The sequence below is a fragment of the Leptopilina boulardi genome, unplaced genomic scaffold (genome assembly GCF_019393585.1).
Source record: "Leptopilina boulardi isolate dan_hultmark-lab unplaced genomic scaffold, ZJU_Lbou_2.1 LbouV2_155, whole genome shotgun sequence".
Classification (NCBI taxonomy): Eukaryota; Metazoa; Arthropoda; class Insecta; order Hymenoptera; family Figitidae; genus Leptopilina; species Leptopilina boulardi.
Genome location: NW_026137702.1, coordinates 172,536 through 187,393, shown reverse-complemented (window position 1 = coordinate 187,393; position 14,858 = coordinate 172,536). Strand labels below are relative to the sequence as shown.

At 30.2% G+C, this 14,858-nt stretch overlaps 1 protein-coding gene across 1 annotated transcript; it reads right to left on the bottom strand.

The window, feature by feature from the left end:
• Positions 1-4,451: 4,451 nt before the first annotated feature.
• Positions 4,452-13,806, bottom strand: LOC127276922 (homeobox protein Hox-A4). Its single transcript, XM_051297671.1, has 2 exons — positions 12,423-13,806; positions 4,452-6,272 (listed from the first exon to the last, which is right to left on the bottom strand). The coding sequence occupies exons 1-2, from the start codon at positions 13,204-13,206 to the stop codon at positions 5,614-5,616; spliced, it is 1,443 nt and encodes a 480-aa protein (XP_051153628.1). The 5' UTR covers positions 13,207-13,806; the 3' UTR covers positions 4,452-5,613.
• Between the last annotated feature and the right edge of the window lie 1,052 nt (positions 13,807-14,858).

Genomic DNA, 14,858 nt, shown 5'->3' with positions numbered 1-14,858 from the left:
TGGTGGAACGGATGTCGAGTGAAACGGTTGCTGAAGGTGAAGAGTACGAGGAGAGGGGGGGTGGTTTGGGGGGAGAGATGGTTTGTAATTATAGGCTCTGATAAATGGAGTCGTGACTCGTTAATCCCCTCCAATTACATCTAATGGGGGATCGTTTCGCACCAAACATGCCTTTCGTTATTTCCCGATTTTAATTTTATGATTTGCATTTAGACTATACGTATACTAAAAACAAGTAGTATTCAGATAGTATTGAATATACTTAAACAATGATGAAATTTCTATATCTCGATATCAGATTTATAAAATTAAATTCTTTTTTGAAAATGATAATAACTCCATCATCATTAAATGGTAGCTAAAGTATATGTTAACGGTTGATATTTAACTGCGTGTAATCGCATTTTGCAATAGTCACATTGTGTGTTCGATTGTATCATGACACACCTGGGTGTGTGTGTGGCAAGAGGGGATGAGTATTAAACCCTTTGAGAAAGATGAAAGAGAGGTGTGAGAATAAGTCATTGGACTTTATATATACTATATATATACCAACCAAAGACCTGCGACCACCCATTCTACAAACCTGATGCCTTTTGTATATGTAGATTTCACGATTACAAACGGTACGCAAATTAATAATGACCAAAGCAAAGGATCATTTCTCTTATATAAATTTAATATATAAGCGATGATTTTCCGTCATTTACAATATATAAAGTAAAAGAAAAACAAATGGCAAAAAAGTCTGCATTTAGCGCACTGTTGTAAATCTGATTGTTGAAAAAATCAGAACATACCAAATAAAATTGAGATTTTATTTTCTCTATTCGTGCGTATATACGACTGAAGAAATTATTTTTACATGGAAGAAAAGGTTTATTTATTCGGATCAGAAGCAGCAAATTTGTTTTAGAAAACTAAATCGTATAATCAGAAGCAGCAAATAAGTATTAGAAGACTAAATCGTAATCCAGAAGCAGAAGGTTGGTATTAGAAAACTAAATCGTAATCAGATGTAGCAAATAAGTATATTAGAAGACTAAATCGTAATCCAGAAGCAGCAAATTTATGTTTTAGAAAACTAAATCGTAATCCAGAAGCAGAAAGTTATGGTATTAGAAAACTAAATCGTAATCAGATGTAGCAAATAAGTATATTAGAAGACTAAATCGTAATCCAGAAGCAGCAAATTTGTTTTAGCAAACTAAATCGTAATCAGATGCAGCAAATAAGTATTAGAAGACTAAATCGTAATCCAGAAGCAGAAAGTAGGTATTAGAAAACTAAATCGTAATCAGATGCAGCAGAGGTTTGTTTCAGAAAACAAAATCGTAATCAGAAGCAGTGAGTAGGTATTAGAAAACTAAATCGTAATCAGAAGCAGCAAATAGGTATTAGAAAACTAAATCGTATAATCAGATGCAGCAAATAACTATTAGTAGACTAAATCGTAATCCAGAAGCAGAAAATAGGTATTAGAAAACCAAATCGTAATCCAGATGCAGCAGAGGATTTTTTAGGAAACAATATAGTAATCTCAGCAGTTTTTGTTTTAGAAAACTAAATTGTAATAATACCACACTAGGTCCTGTTTGGTATATGCCTATTTTCAATCTGCCTGAGATATATAAGGCAACTTCTGTGCGGCCCCGACCGGATTTAGTGTTTCATTGCGGATTCGAAGCCCACCAACGTGGACACGTTATAACTTTTGCAATTATTTTTTCAATCTTTTTACCAATTGGTAATCAGTACCAAAATCCTTTTTTTCCAATGATTATCACATACAAAAACGTACATCTTCCTATATGACATAAAAATGTTTACTGATTTTTCAGAGACCTTTTTGAAGTTACTTTTGAAATAAATTTAAAAATGCCTGGTCCATGAAATCAGGTCCAGCTTGCTATATCACATATATAGTATATATATATACATATATAGTGGATTATTTTTCTCGTATAGAGCAGAAGAGTTGCCTACCGTATGGGCGGTGGCATTGCTGGACGGGCGGCTCCCAATCGTTTCCCGGGAGCCACCCTCTTTCACTATACACGAATTCCCCTCATTGCTTCTCTCTATACACACTGTTGCAACGATTTCTGTTGAAGTGTATATATGTACAACTATATAGAATATATATACTCTTAGTATGTTTACTCCAATTTGTGCGCAAGCGTCACACATTTCACATATATTTCTTAACATTCAACGCTTTTTATATCTAAACTATATAGGAATTCTAGTATAGAAATTATTTTATTTATTATTAGAATTATTTTAGTTGTAAATATAAATAATCTATGTAAATATCTATTATGTAAGTATGATTATAAAAATATTTTTATATTTACCATTTTTTACCTTGAATTTTTTTGTTTTCCTAAACAGGATACGCAGATGAATGTATTTTTAATTCTGAAAAAAGTATATGATTGTTGATTCGAGAAATCATGTAACTCATTTTTTCGTTTCGTTTTTTATATTGAAGGTCTAAAGTGGTTTCCGTTTATCTTATGTAACTTTATGATATTAAATAATGATATCGTTGGATAAATTACAATTTTAATACGCAGCAATATTTTTGTAAAAATGTTATTGTAAAAAATGAATTTTATTGTTAAATAAATAAATAAAGAATATCTATGCTTTAAGAATAAATTTAGCAAATTTTGTAAGTTGAGAACCCTTTGCGAAAAGAGTGGGGATGAAGCGAAAATGATTGGTCACAGCGTTATCCCCACTTCTTTGCTGCGCGCGCAGTGTTCTCAACTTCAGCTTTTAGAATAATTTATTTAATTTAGTAAACGTATTATATTATTTGTTTATTCTTTTAATATTATTAGAGAGAGGTGAAAATATATAAAAAGATAAAGAGAAGTAAAATAAATGTTCTCAAACTATATATACTTAGAAAAAATTATATAATTTAAGAATATAAGGATGGAATTTTTGCGGAAATACAAAAGAGCTTTCAATTACGAAACATTTATTTATTTACGATACGATTGTATTTGATCGATTTCAATTGTTAATATAAACAAGCATTATTGCATGCCCAATTATATTATTATAATACAAGGTATATATACATTTACAAGGAATACAATATGTTCACACCTATATGAGACATTTTTTTTTTTTTTTAAATTTCGTATATCCTAATATTTTCATTAAAATTCGTTATATTATATAATAATTAAAACCGTGTGTAATTAGAAAGATCGATTTAGAATACTGATCTATTATGTAATTTACGCGAATACATTCGCATATTATTTATAATTTCGATTCACGGGATACTTAGCGTATATTTTAATATTGTTTTGGTATATCGTCACAGCGATTCTGTGTGTGTGTGTGTGTGTGTATCGCAAAATCGTTTGATTTCTACTCGCTTATGTAAGTAAAATGCTAATATATATAATATAATATAATGTCTATATAATCTTTCCTAAACGGTATTGGTCATTCTGCTATACATTCATTCCATAAAAATAGAGAAACTATTTTTGAAATTACATTTTATGTACAATGTCTTTTTTTTAACGATGGTATATATATAATTTAAAATTGTCATCAAATATTGTTATTTTAAAAATTAGTTTTACATTTTTAAATGAAAATCTGGAAATAATTAATTCAATTCATAAAAAGGGAGATTTTTTTTTTAACATTACGTAAGCATATGCGCATTAAGGACGACATTAATGCGCATGCTCTTTAGAAATAGAAATGGGATTCCCCTGCTTATAAAATTCATTATTTTCTTAAAAAGAATTTCTTCAATTTTTGATATTTTAGTTTTTCTTTGAAGAAAAAAAACATATTTTATATATAGAATCTGTTAAGAATAAAAAAGAAATAAAAAATCCCTTTTTAATATATAATAATTTGTATTTGAAATAATTTGAATTTTATAATAAATTTTTACCGTTTAGGTGCGCAACAAAAATATTTTTCAATTATACACTCAGGATATAATTTCATAAACAAAAAAAAAAAAAAATGGTACACGTATTTTAAGGATCTCTTTACAAATATATTTACAAATTCTTAATTAATATATATTTACATAATTATACATAAAACGTAATAGATCATATAGTCACAGGGCACATGCTTTAAAAATCTAAAATTTATCCTCACAAGTTTGTCTTGAGATATATATATTTATATACCTATACAGGTGGGTCATTCCTCCTGAAATTGTCGTTTTTCTTTTTAAATTTATATTTTAAAGTATATATATAATTATAATTTATCAAGTAAATTCCCATTAATCTTGTATTTAATATTATATCTTACTTAAAGTATAACAATTATTCAGATTTCTACAAGAATTTAATTTCTAATTTTAAAAACACCTAATAATTTTCTTTCAAATAAGATTTTAAAAGATGTTTTAAAAAAATATTTAAAATAAATGTTTAAAAAAAATGTTAAAATTTTTTTTTTTTTAAACCTGTTTAAAAAATGTCTTAAAAATTGTTTTTAATAAGACAGCTTGAAAAAAAATCAAAATTAATAAGAATTATGAAATAATTTTCAAAAAGAAGGACCCATTAACTAAAAATATATCATATTTTACTTTGAGCAAAACATTCAGGAATCTTCAATTAATATTAATGAACAAGTAATGGTGGCTATATGTGAATTTTTAGTTTGTGAACTTTTTTTTTGAAATACTAGGATTGGTTTCGCATTTTCTTCTTAAAATATTAAAAAAAATTGATTATTAAAATGAAATCATGCTATAAATAAATTATAAATATAGAATTAATGTATACATAAATTATAATGTGATGCGCCCTGAATAAAGGGAACTTAGAAGCAAAAAATAATAAGGTTATAAAATTTTGAAGTGAAAATATATCAACCAAAAATTATTGATATATTTAACTCTACATTACATTCAAAATATTCAATAAAAATTTCTATGGTCCCTTTCTTCAGAGCGCGTCATATATTAAAATACATATTAACAGAAACAATTTTTTCAAAACAAATATTATTTTCCAAATGAAATATATAAAATTTACCTGGAACAGTGAAACATTTCACTATATATAGTATCAAAAGTTTTACTTGTTTCAGTTAAATGTTTAGCTAATCTAGTAAAATCTTTCGCTGTTTTAGGTAAAAAAAATTTTTTCTATGATTGCAGAGGTTTTTGAGAAATTATTTATTTCAAATAGAGACAATTTTTTGCAATAATGGAAAATTATCGTATCCACCAATCCTGTTTTTTAAACCAACAAAAAAATACCAGAATTATTTGAAAAACTAAACATAATCATAAAAATCACTATATATCACGCGCACTATTCCTCTAAGAAAAATTGTTGAATATAAATAGTCACATATTTACACAAAAAAGGCAATATAATATATAGTTCTCTTTACCTTTTTTCCTATTTTTGTTTTTCAGAAAAAATTGTACCACTCGGTGCTATCGCGGTATCCCATATATATATATATATACTCAAGAACTCAAAATTTAACAACTGACAACTCAACATTTTTTTTTTTCAATAAAAAACATCAGTAAATAACGACCTGTTGTAAATTGTCGATAATTTCACCGATTCCATATTGTTGGGGTCGATGTTACAGTGCTGTGAGTCCATAATCAGATTTTATAATTGGCGGTGGAACTGGCGTTGATAATCCAGGAGGACTTGTTGCCGGTGCCAATGGACTTATACTTCCAGAATTCATATGTACCATTGGACCACCAGAACCGTCCATCATTCCACCTATATGATGATGACTCAGCTGTGCTTGTAGGTGGGCCAATGGATGACCTTGAAAACCACTATGTGGACCATGTGGATGTGTAAGTCCAGAATTAACGCCATGTACATCGCTCATATCAAGACCAATACTACCATCTAAACTATTCTCCATTCCACTTGATGGTGAATTATTATTATTTTTACGTGAACTATTATTATTTCCACTTGCCGCTTTACCTCTTGGATTTGTTGTTTTATTTTTTGCCGGTTGCGATTGACCATTTGTATTTTTTCTTCGTACATTCTTTGTATTTGGTAATTTATTGTCCTTTTTCCATTTCATTCGTCGATTTTGAAACCAAATTTTTATTTGCCTCTCGGATAATACAAGTGTATGTGCAATTTCAATTCGTCGCCGCCTTGTTAAATAACGATTAAAGTGAAATTCTTTTTCTAATTCGAGTATTTGATGCCTTGTGTAAGCTGTTCTTTGACGTTTTGGCTCCATTCCTGGTTGATAAGATCCATTGGCTGTAACAGAAATGAATTGCTTTTAATACCAAAAAGAAATCGAGTAATTTTAATATTGGTGACAGCGGTGGGATTATACAAATTCTAGTAAAATGACAATAAAAATGACAATATCGCTTTTAATACCAAAAGAAATCGAGTAATTTCAGAATTGGTGACAGCGGTGGGATTACAAATTTTAGTAAAACGCCAACAAAGAGACAATATTGGTCTTAATACTAAAAGAAATTGAGTAATTTTAATATTGGTGACAGCGGTGGGATTATACAAATTCTAGTAAAATGCCAATGAAAATGACAATATTGCTCTTCATACCAAAAGAAATCGAGTAATTTGACTATTGGTGACAGCGGTGGGATTACAAATTCTAGTAAAATGCCAAGAAAAATTAAAATATCGCTCTTAATACCAAAAGAAATCGAGTAATTTTAATATTGGTGACAGCGGTGGGATTATCCAATTTCTAGTAAAATGCCAACAAAAAAGACAATATTGTTCTTAATACCAAAAGAAATCGAGTAATTTGACTATTGGTGACAGCGGTGGGATTACAAATTCTAGTAAAACGCCAATAAAAATGACAATATTACTCTTAATATACCAAAAAGAAATCGAGTAATTTGACTATTGGTGACAGCGGTGGGATTACAAATTCTAGTAAAACGCCAATAAAAATGACAATATTACTCTTAATATACCAAAAAGAAATCGAGTAATTTTAATATTAGTGACAGCGGTGGGATTATACAAATTCTAGTAAAATGCCAAGAAAAATTAAAATATTGTTCTTAATACCAAAAGAAATCGAGTATAATTTTAGAATTGGTGACAGCGGTGGGATTACAAATTCTAGTAAATTTTTCTGTTCCAGAAGAATGTTTTTATTATCATTTTTAAAACATAAAATGTAATCTTTTAAATTACTAATTAAAAGAGTACTTAAGTTGAGTATGGTATAAATATTAATAACTTTTTTTTCCATGAAGTTTAAAAAACTATTTCCTTTATGAGTTTATCACATGCTCTCACATTTCACAAGAGTAGAAATATATTTACATTTTGCTAATGTACATTTATCATCACATCTAAATGCATTGTTACTGTATATATATATATATTTTTTTTTATTTAAAAAGAGTCACTTTATTAAAAATTCATTCAACCATTGACCATATAAGATAAAATCGATGTATGTTACATGTTATCGTTGCTCGAATGAAAATGCAAATTAATATCGATTCAAGGTACAAGTGGAAGGAGCCCGTATATCTATGGTATTAATAATTAGTCTGAAGCTAATGAGTCTTATATAACTTTGAAAAAAATTAATTACCTTTTTAATAAACAAAATTATTTCGATTTGAACTGTTAGTAAAAAAAAATATATTTTTTTAATATGCAAATTTGAAAATATTTCTTAGAAATGAGAGTTCATGGTCCGTCAACATGTAAGACTTGAAAGTACTTCTCATGCATTCTCTTCTCTTCTATTTGAATCAGGTCAATGTAACTGGTTCAAGCAGGAAACTATGATTTTAGTTTTGCTTCGTCAACTATAATTCTAAATCGAGAACGGAAATTATTTTTTATTTGTTTAGAAAAAAAAAAAAAATTTCGAAAGTTTTCGGAAAAAAAGACCTAATTATACTTTCATTTTTTATAAATTAAAAGTTATGTAAATATTTCCATGTAAATTGACATCCCATTAATTATAAAAGGAGGAAGTTGTTTTGGCCTTATATGAAAAAATTCCATTCTTTAATTAGTCTTAAACTCGGTTTAAAAAGGATCGGCTGTCACATGGGAGTGTTTTTAATCAGCAGCAGCTGAGGCTGAAAATTTAAAATATATATGTATAGTAGCCGAAAGGCGTATCGATAAAGTGTCAAAAATTTGACTGAGAATAAGGCTACTGAACTGGACTAATATCGCGATAGATTCTTCCCCGTGTTCTTGAATAAAGTAGTCGTGCTTGTTTTTGGTTCTTTATTTGAAAATAAAACGATCTTGGTGGGTCCTCGTGACTCATAGTTATGGTGTGTGTGTATGTTAGTGTGACAGCGAGTATCGAACAAGATAACAAGATGAATATACAGAACAAGTATCGGTCACTCATCCATCCTCATCACTGACGATTACCGTTAGTAAACAATAAAAGTGAAACCGATATCATCAAAAATATTTTATATTCTATCCATACAAAAACTGGAATTCGATTCTGATGACCAATCATTTCCGATTTATCTAAACAGAGATTCTAAATTTGCCATATCAAAAAAAGAATTCAAAAATGTAAATTTTAAAATGAATCTTGTGTCTCGTATATCTATTTTATTTTTCCATTCTATGAACAATTTGGATTTCAATTTTTATTTATAACGCATTTGAAAAATTATCAATTTGTAACAAAATTATAGTAACTGGTTGCAGATGACAATTAGGTTACAAGAGAAAAATAAAAATGTCAATCATAAATGACATTCTGTGCATCATCAGCGACAAAAAATATTGTCTATTCACGGTTTGTCTCTAATTTATTATAAAAAAAAACTCGTAGTCACGAAACACAAATTATGGTTTCTCTAGCTTCAGGTGATATCGATATATGTCAATCGTTGAATGCCAATCTAGTGGGTTTTTGTTTTAGCTTTGACTGAAGAAAGAAAGAAGAAAAAGATGATTGTTGGTGGTCTCAGCTAAAAACAATTCTGTAAGGAAATTTTGAAGTCGGAATAGTATATAGAGGAATCAGTGCGAGCACATTCCATTCCAATCTGACCATGATGTTTGGCCCCTTCTGATGGTCTCTCAAAGTCTGTGAGTCCAGCATTCAAACATATATATGTATATACATATTCGAAGGGGAGATTGTGGTGCGCGTCCGACAACAGACGCGACGGCCATGCATACCAGAGTCTAAAAGCTACGTGTACAGCCTCAAACCAAGATTCAAGAGACCAACCGCAAATCCGTAATCAAAGCTAAGCTACTACATCTTTCATTCTGTATATTAAGATAACTTCAGTGTCCGGCAAAATTTTTAAAATAGAAATAAAATACAATTTGCGTTAGCAAACCAATTTTTTGGTATAACACAATTTTTTTTAATTGTCTCTGAATTACTAATTCTGATGACTAGAATTTTAATGTGACTTTAAGAAAAATTTTAATGAAGAGCAGATTTTGAAAACATTTTTTTTTCTGTTTCAGATGCAGCAGGATGTGACCAAATGCAGCAAGAGGATCATTGATAGAAAATAAGGACGATTATCAGTGTATGTATATAAAAAGTGTTTCTTTAGAAAACCAAATCGTATCAATATATTATCATTTTGGATAGGCTAAAAAATTATATGGATTTGAAATCTGTAAGGATTGCAAAGTACTAAATGCAGCAAGGGGATAATTGATAGAAAATAAGGACGATTATCAGTGTATGTATAAAAAGTGTTTCTTTAGAAAACTAAATCGTAACAAAATATTATCGTCGGATAGGCTGAAAACTTATGGATTTAAAATTCGTAAGGATTGAACAACTATATGGTTGTCAACATTTAATGGGATACAACCGGTTGTAAAATCTACATCCAATTTAGCAAGACAGTCATCAATATATAGAAAAATTTATTTTAGAAAACCAATTCGTAACAATATTCTCTTTTCGGATAGGCTAAAAACTTATATAGATTTAAAATCCGTAATAGGATTGAAAAGTTCCAAATGCAGCAAGAGGATCATAAGGACGATTATCATGGTAGGTACAAAAAATTGTTTTTTAGAATACCAATTATCGTAACAATATTCTCTTTTCGGATAGGCTGAAAACTTACGGATTTAAAATCTGTAAGGATTGCCAAATATCAAATGCAGCAAATCATTGATAGAAAATAAGGACGATTATCAGTGTTAAAAAAGTGTTTCTTTAGAAAACCAAATCGTATCAATATTCTCCTTTCGGATAGGCTGAAAGCTTATATGGATTTAAAATCCGTAAGGTTTTACAAAGTATATACAACTATGGTTAGAATATTTAGTATTTTTTTGCAGCACGGATCATCAATATAGAAAAATATGTATTAGAAAATCAAATCGTACTATTCTAACATAACCTAAAAGTGAATTAAACTAATAATTAGTTATTTCTCAAAATATTAGTATAGAAACATTACTGTGTCTAAATTAATAACCAAATTTTTCCTATCAAAATATTAATTTTCAATTAATTCTAATTTACATTAAATTCTTTCAATTTTGACATTATTTTCAAAGTTTATTCCAGTTATTTTAGTTGTATTTCTAAAATATATTTAGCATCAAAAAGACCGACGATACTTTGTTGTTCGTATACATATATATATATATATATATACAATATATGTATATAATAAGCCTGCTCCTGTCTAGTTTAAGTTTGCCAGTTGCTTATATAGCCTAGATCGCAGGCAATAGTTGCAAGTTAGAATGAGCAGCAGTTTTTCATATACATATAGTCAAAAGAGGGACTCAATATATATATATATAGGGGAAGCTGCAAAGCCGATCGAGACAGCCAATTCCGAGGAGTGTTACACGGCAAAAAATCGTTTTTTTTTTCAAAACCTCCCAGCCTGTGAGTTTTATATTCATTGTTATAGAACACGTGGCGCGAATTGGGATTTGTCGAGGCCTTATCTCAATTTTTGGGAAAAACTGAAATTCACGCTCATATTTATTTTCACAATGGCTATATAATAGATGAAAAACAAATTTATAACAAGACTATGAGGACAATTGATTTTTATTTTTTAAATTTTCAAAAATAACAGCAATATTTTTTTTTCACAGCCATATACTATTTTATTTCTATAAACAAAAGAAACAAAATTATAAAAATTTGTATTTTAAATTAATTTTACATAAAAGTTATTATGATGAATTAATAAATAATAATAATAATAATAATACTAATAACAATAAAAATAATTTTTAAAAAATAATAATAATAATACAATATATTTTTAGATATCGTAGGTAAATTTAGTAGAAAATAAATAAAATTGTAAAAGAACTTATATGGAAATATTTGTGATAATAATATTGTCAAAAGAAAAAAAAAAAATGAGTGTTTTGAAAACATAATGTGAACATTAGAAGTGTTTGATATATTAGACGTAACAGATTTATATTTTTGAAAAGTAACACCTAATGTGGGTCCACACAGGTGACAACAAGGTGCTTATACGATAAATTGCACCTCATAAGTCTTTTTTTTTTTTTTTCTATTTCCACCAAATCAAATGGAGATGGATATCCGTTGTCGAATTTAATGCGGTGTGCAACCTGTTAATAATGGATGGGCCTATTTATCACATATAGAATATATGTATACATTTTGCTTTGGGTCAGACACAATAGTTAATACTGATTCCCTTTTATTTGTACACGTATATTTATATTCCCATCTCATTAATTTTATAGATATGTATAAAAACAGAATCTGTTTCTCCATAATAATCGTGAAAAAAAAAAAAAATAATAAAATGATATTAATCCGTCGGACTTTTAGGAGATAAAAATAATTTTTTTTTTGTGGAACATTTTGTTTTAAGATATATCAAAAATTGTATATATGAAGCTATATTTAATTAATGTTTTGGAGTATTCAAAATAACATAAATAATCCACAAAATATGCTATTTATTGTTGATATGGGGACATTCAACAGAAATTATAAGACCATTAAAGAAAATTGTAGTCATTATATATCGGAGAGGTCATTAGTCGAATATATATATATAAAAAAATCATAATAATAGTAAAGGGTCACTTTAATGATGGTTGTAATTGATATACTTTTGGAATCGTATATCTGATTCAATATTCTCGCACCCTTTACACGGAACTATAATATTTATCATTATTTTTAATTTATTTTTTATTCCACAAATGGCATGAATAAAAGAAACGCTTTTTTATCGAATCTTTTTCTGTCTGTTGGTTAAATAAACAATTTTTAAATTTAATACAAACTTTTCTAAAAAGAAAATACTATACCAATTTTAGGTATGCATATATACCTAATTCTGCAAATCTAAATTATTAGTCAGAATTTATTTTCCGTTTGAATAAAAATCATTTTAAAAATATATGCATTCTCATATATTTACTTACCAACACCAGCGACATGAATCTTTTTCATCCATGCATAGACAACACGATTTCCATCGTCTTCCTCATCATCATCCTCCATCATTCCAGGCGATCCGTCCATGATTTGATCATCATCGCCGTCTTCCTGATCGGAACCCTCATCCGTATGATGTTGCTGATTTCCTTGCATATGCTGCTGTGGTAAATCCGGTGAATTATCCCTATGCAATGAACCAGAGCCCGCCGGACTACAAACATTACCATCGTGCTGTGATGGAAGTTGAATACTTTCAGATTGTCTAACATGATTTGTCATAATGGACGGAGATAAAGGCGTACTTCCCAAAACAGTTGATACTGGTGGTTGTTGCTGTGGATTATGCATTGTTGGTGGACACGTGAGTGGTGGTTGTTGTGCCTCGGGTGGCATTGCAAGAGCACCGACGGCATGATGATGAGGATGCAAACTTGGATGATGAACGGCGTGCACCTGGTGATGTGGATGATGGGGATAGTAACCACCATAGCCAGCGTAGCCACCATTTAATTGAACAGCTGATGAAGCACCATAGGGCGTTGACGCTGCCTGATGATGATGCTGATGATAGCCATATTGCAGCTGATGTGATTGTGGATGATTTAAATGATGACCACCGCTAAAAAAATCAGCACCAGCCGATGGAATGTAATTATTTTGACTGTATTCTTCGCTGGGTGGGAATTTTGGATCTGGTCCCAAATGATGGGATGGCTGTTGATGCTGCTGATGGTATCCACCAGCTGGATTCATTAGAAACGAACTCATTTTTTTTTTTCACTTAATTGATATACAGAAGTAAATTTTTGAAATATTAAACGCGCACTTTCACATAATTCACAGAACGCACTGCACTGCACTAGGGTCCATCGTTCTTCTTTTACAACCCCTTTTTTTTTAGTGGGGTAACTTTTTACCTAGAATTCTTTTTCTGTTTTTTTAGTAACCTTTCTCATATATACACTTTTGCAAGCCAACCGGTTCCCGCCCACCAGTGCCCAATTAGCATACCACGTGACCGCGGAGAACCAATCAGAGTTGCCCCCCGTCCGCGACCATGATGGATTGTCGGCACGCATGCAACATGTGAGTGGCGCCACAAGATCACTGTGGCAGGTGCACTAACTTTATTCTTTCGATCTTTTTTTTTTTTTTTTGTTTTACGAAAAAATCACTAAATCTCGCACACTTATGGATAATTATTGTCACTTTTTTTTTTTTTTTTTTTTTTTGAATTCTTGTTTGAATTTAAAAGAAATTTGAAAAATAATCACGATTGGAGAATTTATACGTTTTGAGAGAGTTACTCGCTGTGCCTCAGCACAAACTCGTCTGGCAACTCTCTGTTTGGTTCACGCTCCCTCCCAAGTTTGCTGCCTCTCGCGCGATGGCCTGAACCGCCACCAGTAGACCTATCTCCCACCACATTCGATTCTCATCCCCTCCAAAGGGGAACACGAGGCCAACCCCTGCCGCGCAAAACCCTAGATCCTGTACCCTTATGGGTATATGCATGCCTATGGGGGAGTCACTCCTACGGCTTTCCTTAACCCGCCTCCCAATGCTCGAAATCCACAAGAGGATTCATTCTTGAGAATAAGTCGCATATATAGTGAAAAATACCGGAAAAAAAAGGTAAATGCAATGTGATAAACATGTCATATTACATCTTTATATCTTTTGCTTTTGATGATGATCATCTAAAAGATAATTATTTACAATAAATTATTTGAATCTATTTTTTGATTAGTATATACCACGATGTTAAAAATTTTGTCTGAGAGTCACTGATGGGTTTAAATTGAAAATAATGAGAGTGCTTGTCATATTTTGTGGAGCAGTATATAAGATACACAAAGTATCTTTTGCCGCAGTTGGACCTATATACTTGTGGCGATCGGCGGTGAGCACTCGGCTAGAACTGTCGAGTCATCCTATAAAGAGCATTCTCACTCTGTTTTACTCGGGCACAATAACACAATATATATATATATATATATATATCTACAGTCAAACTTCCAACCGTTTCCCCTGGCGTGTTTTGTGCAAATTCAGAGGGCACATATACCTAGTCTTTTACCGAAATGTTTTCCCTTTCAAATATATAAGTATAGAAGGAAAAATGTGGTTTTCATTCTTCTTTTTTTTGAGGAGTATAGAAAAATGTGAAATTTATTTTCAATCTACTTCGGACAGCAGTTCGGAAAATATTCTGCTGTTTTAGTTGTGGGACAGTAGTCGGTTATATGTATAAACTTTCCGCTGATTAATCTACTTCGGACAGAAAGTAGAAGTTTACTTATAGAATATCTGCTTATTTTAGTTGAGACAGCAGTCCGCTGAAAGTTTCGTCGAACATTTTGCATATGGAACGAATAAGCGCTCTGCAATTTTTTCTACTTGGAACGCAGCAACCAGTT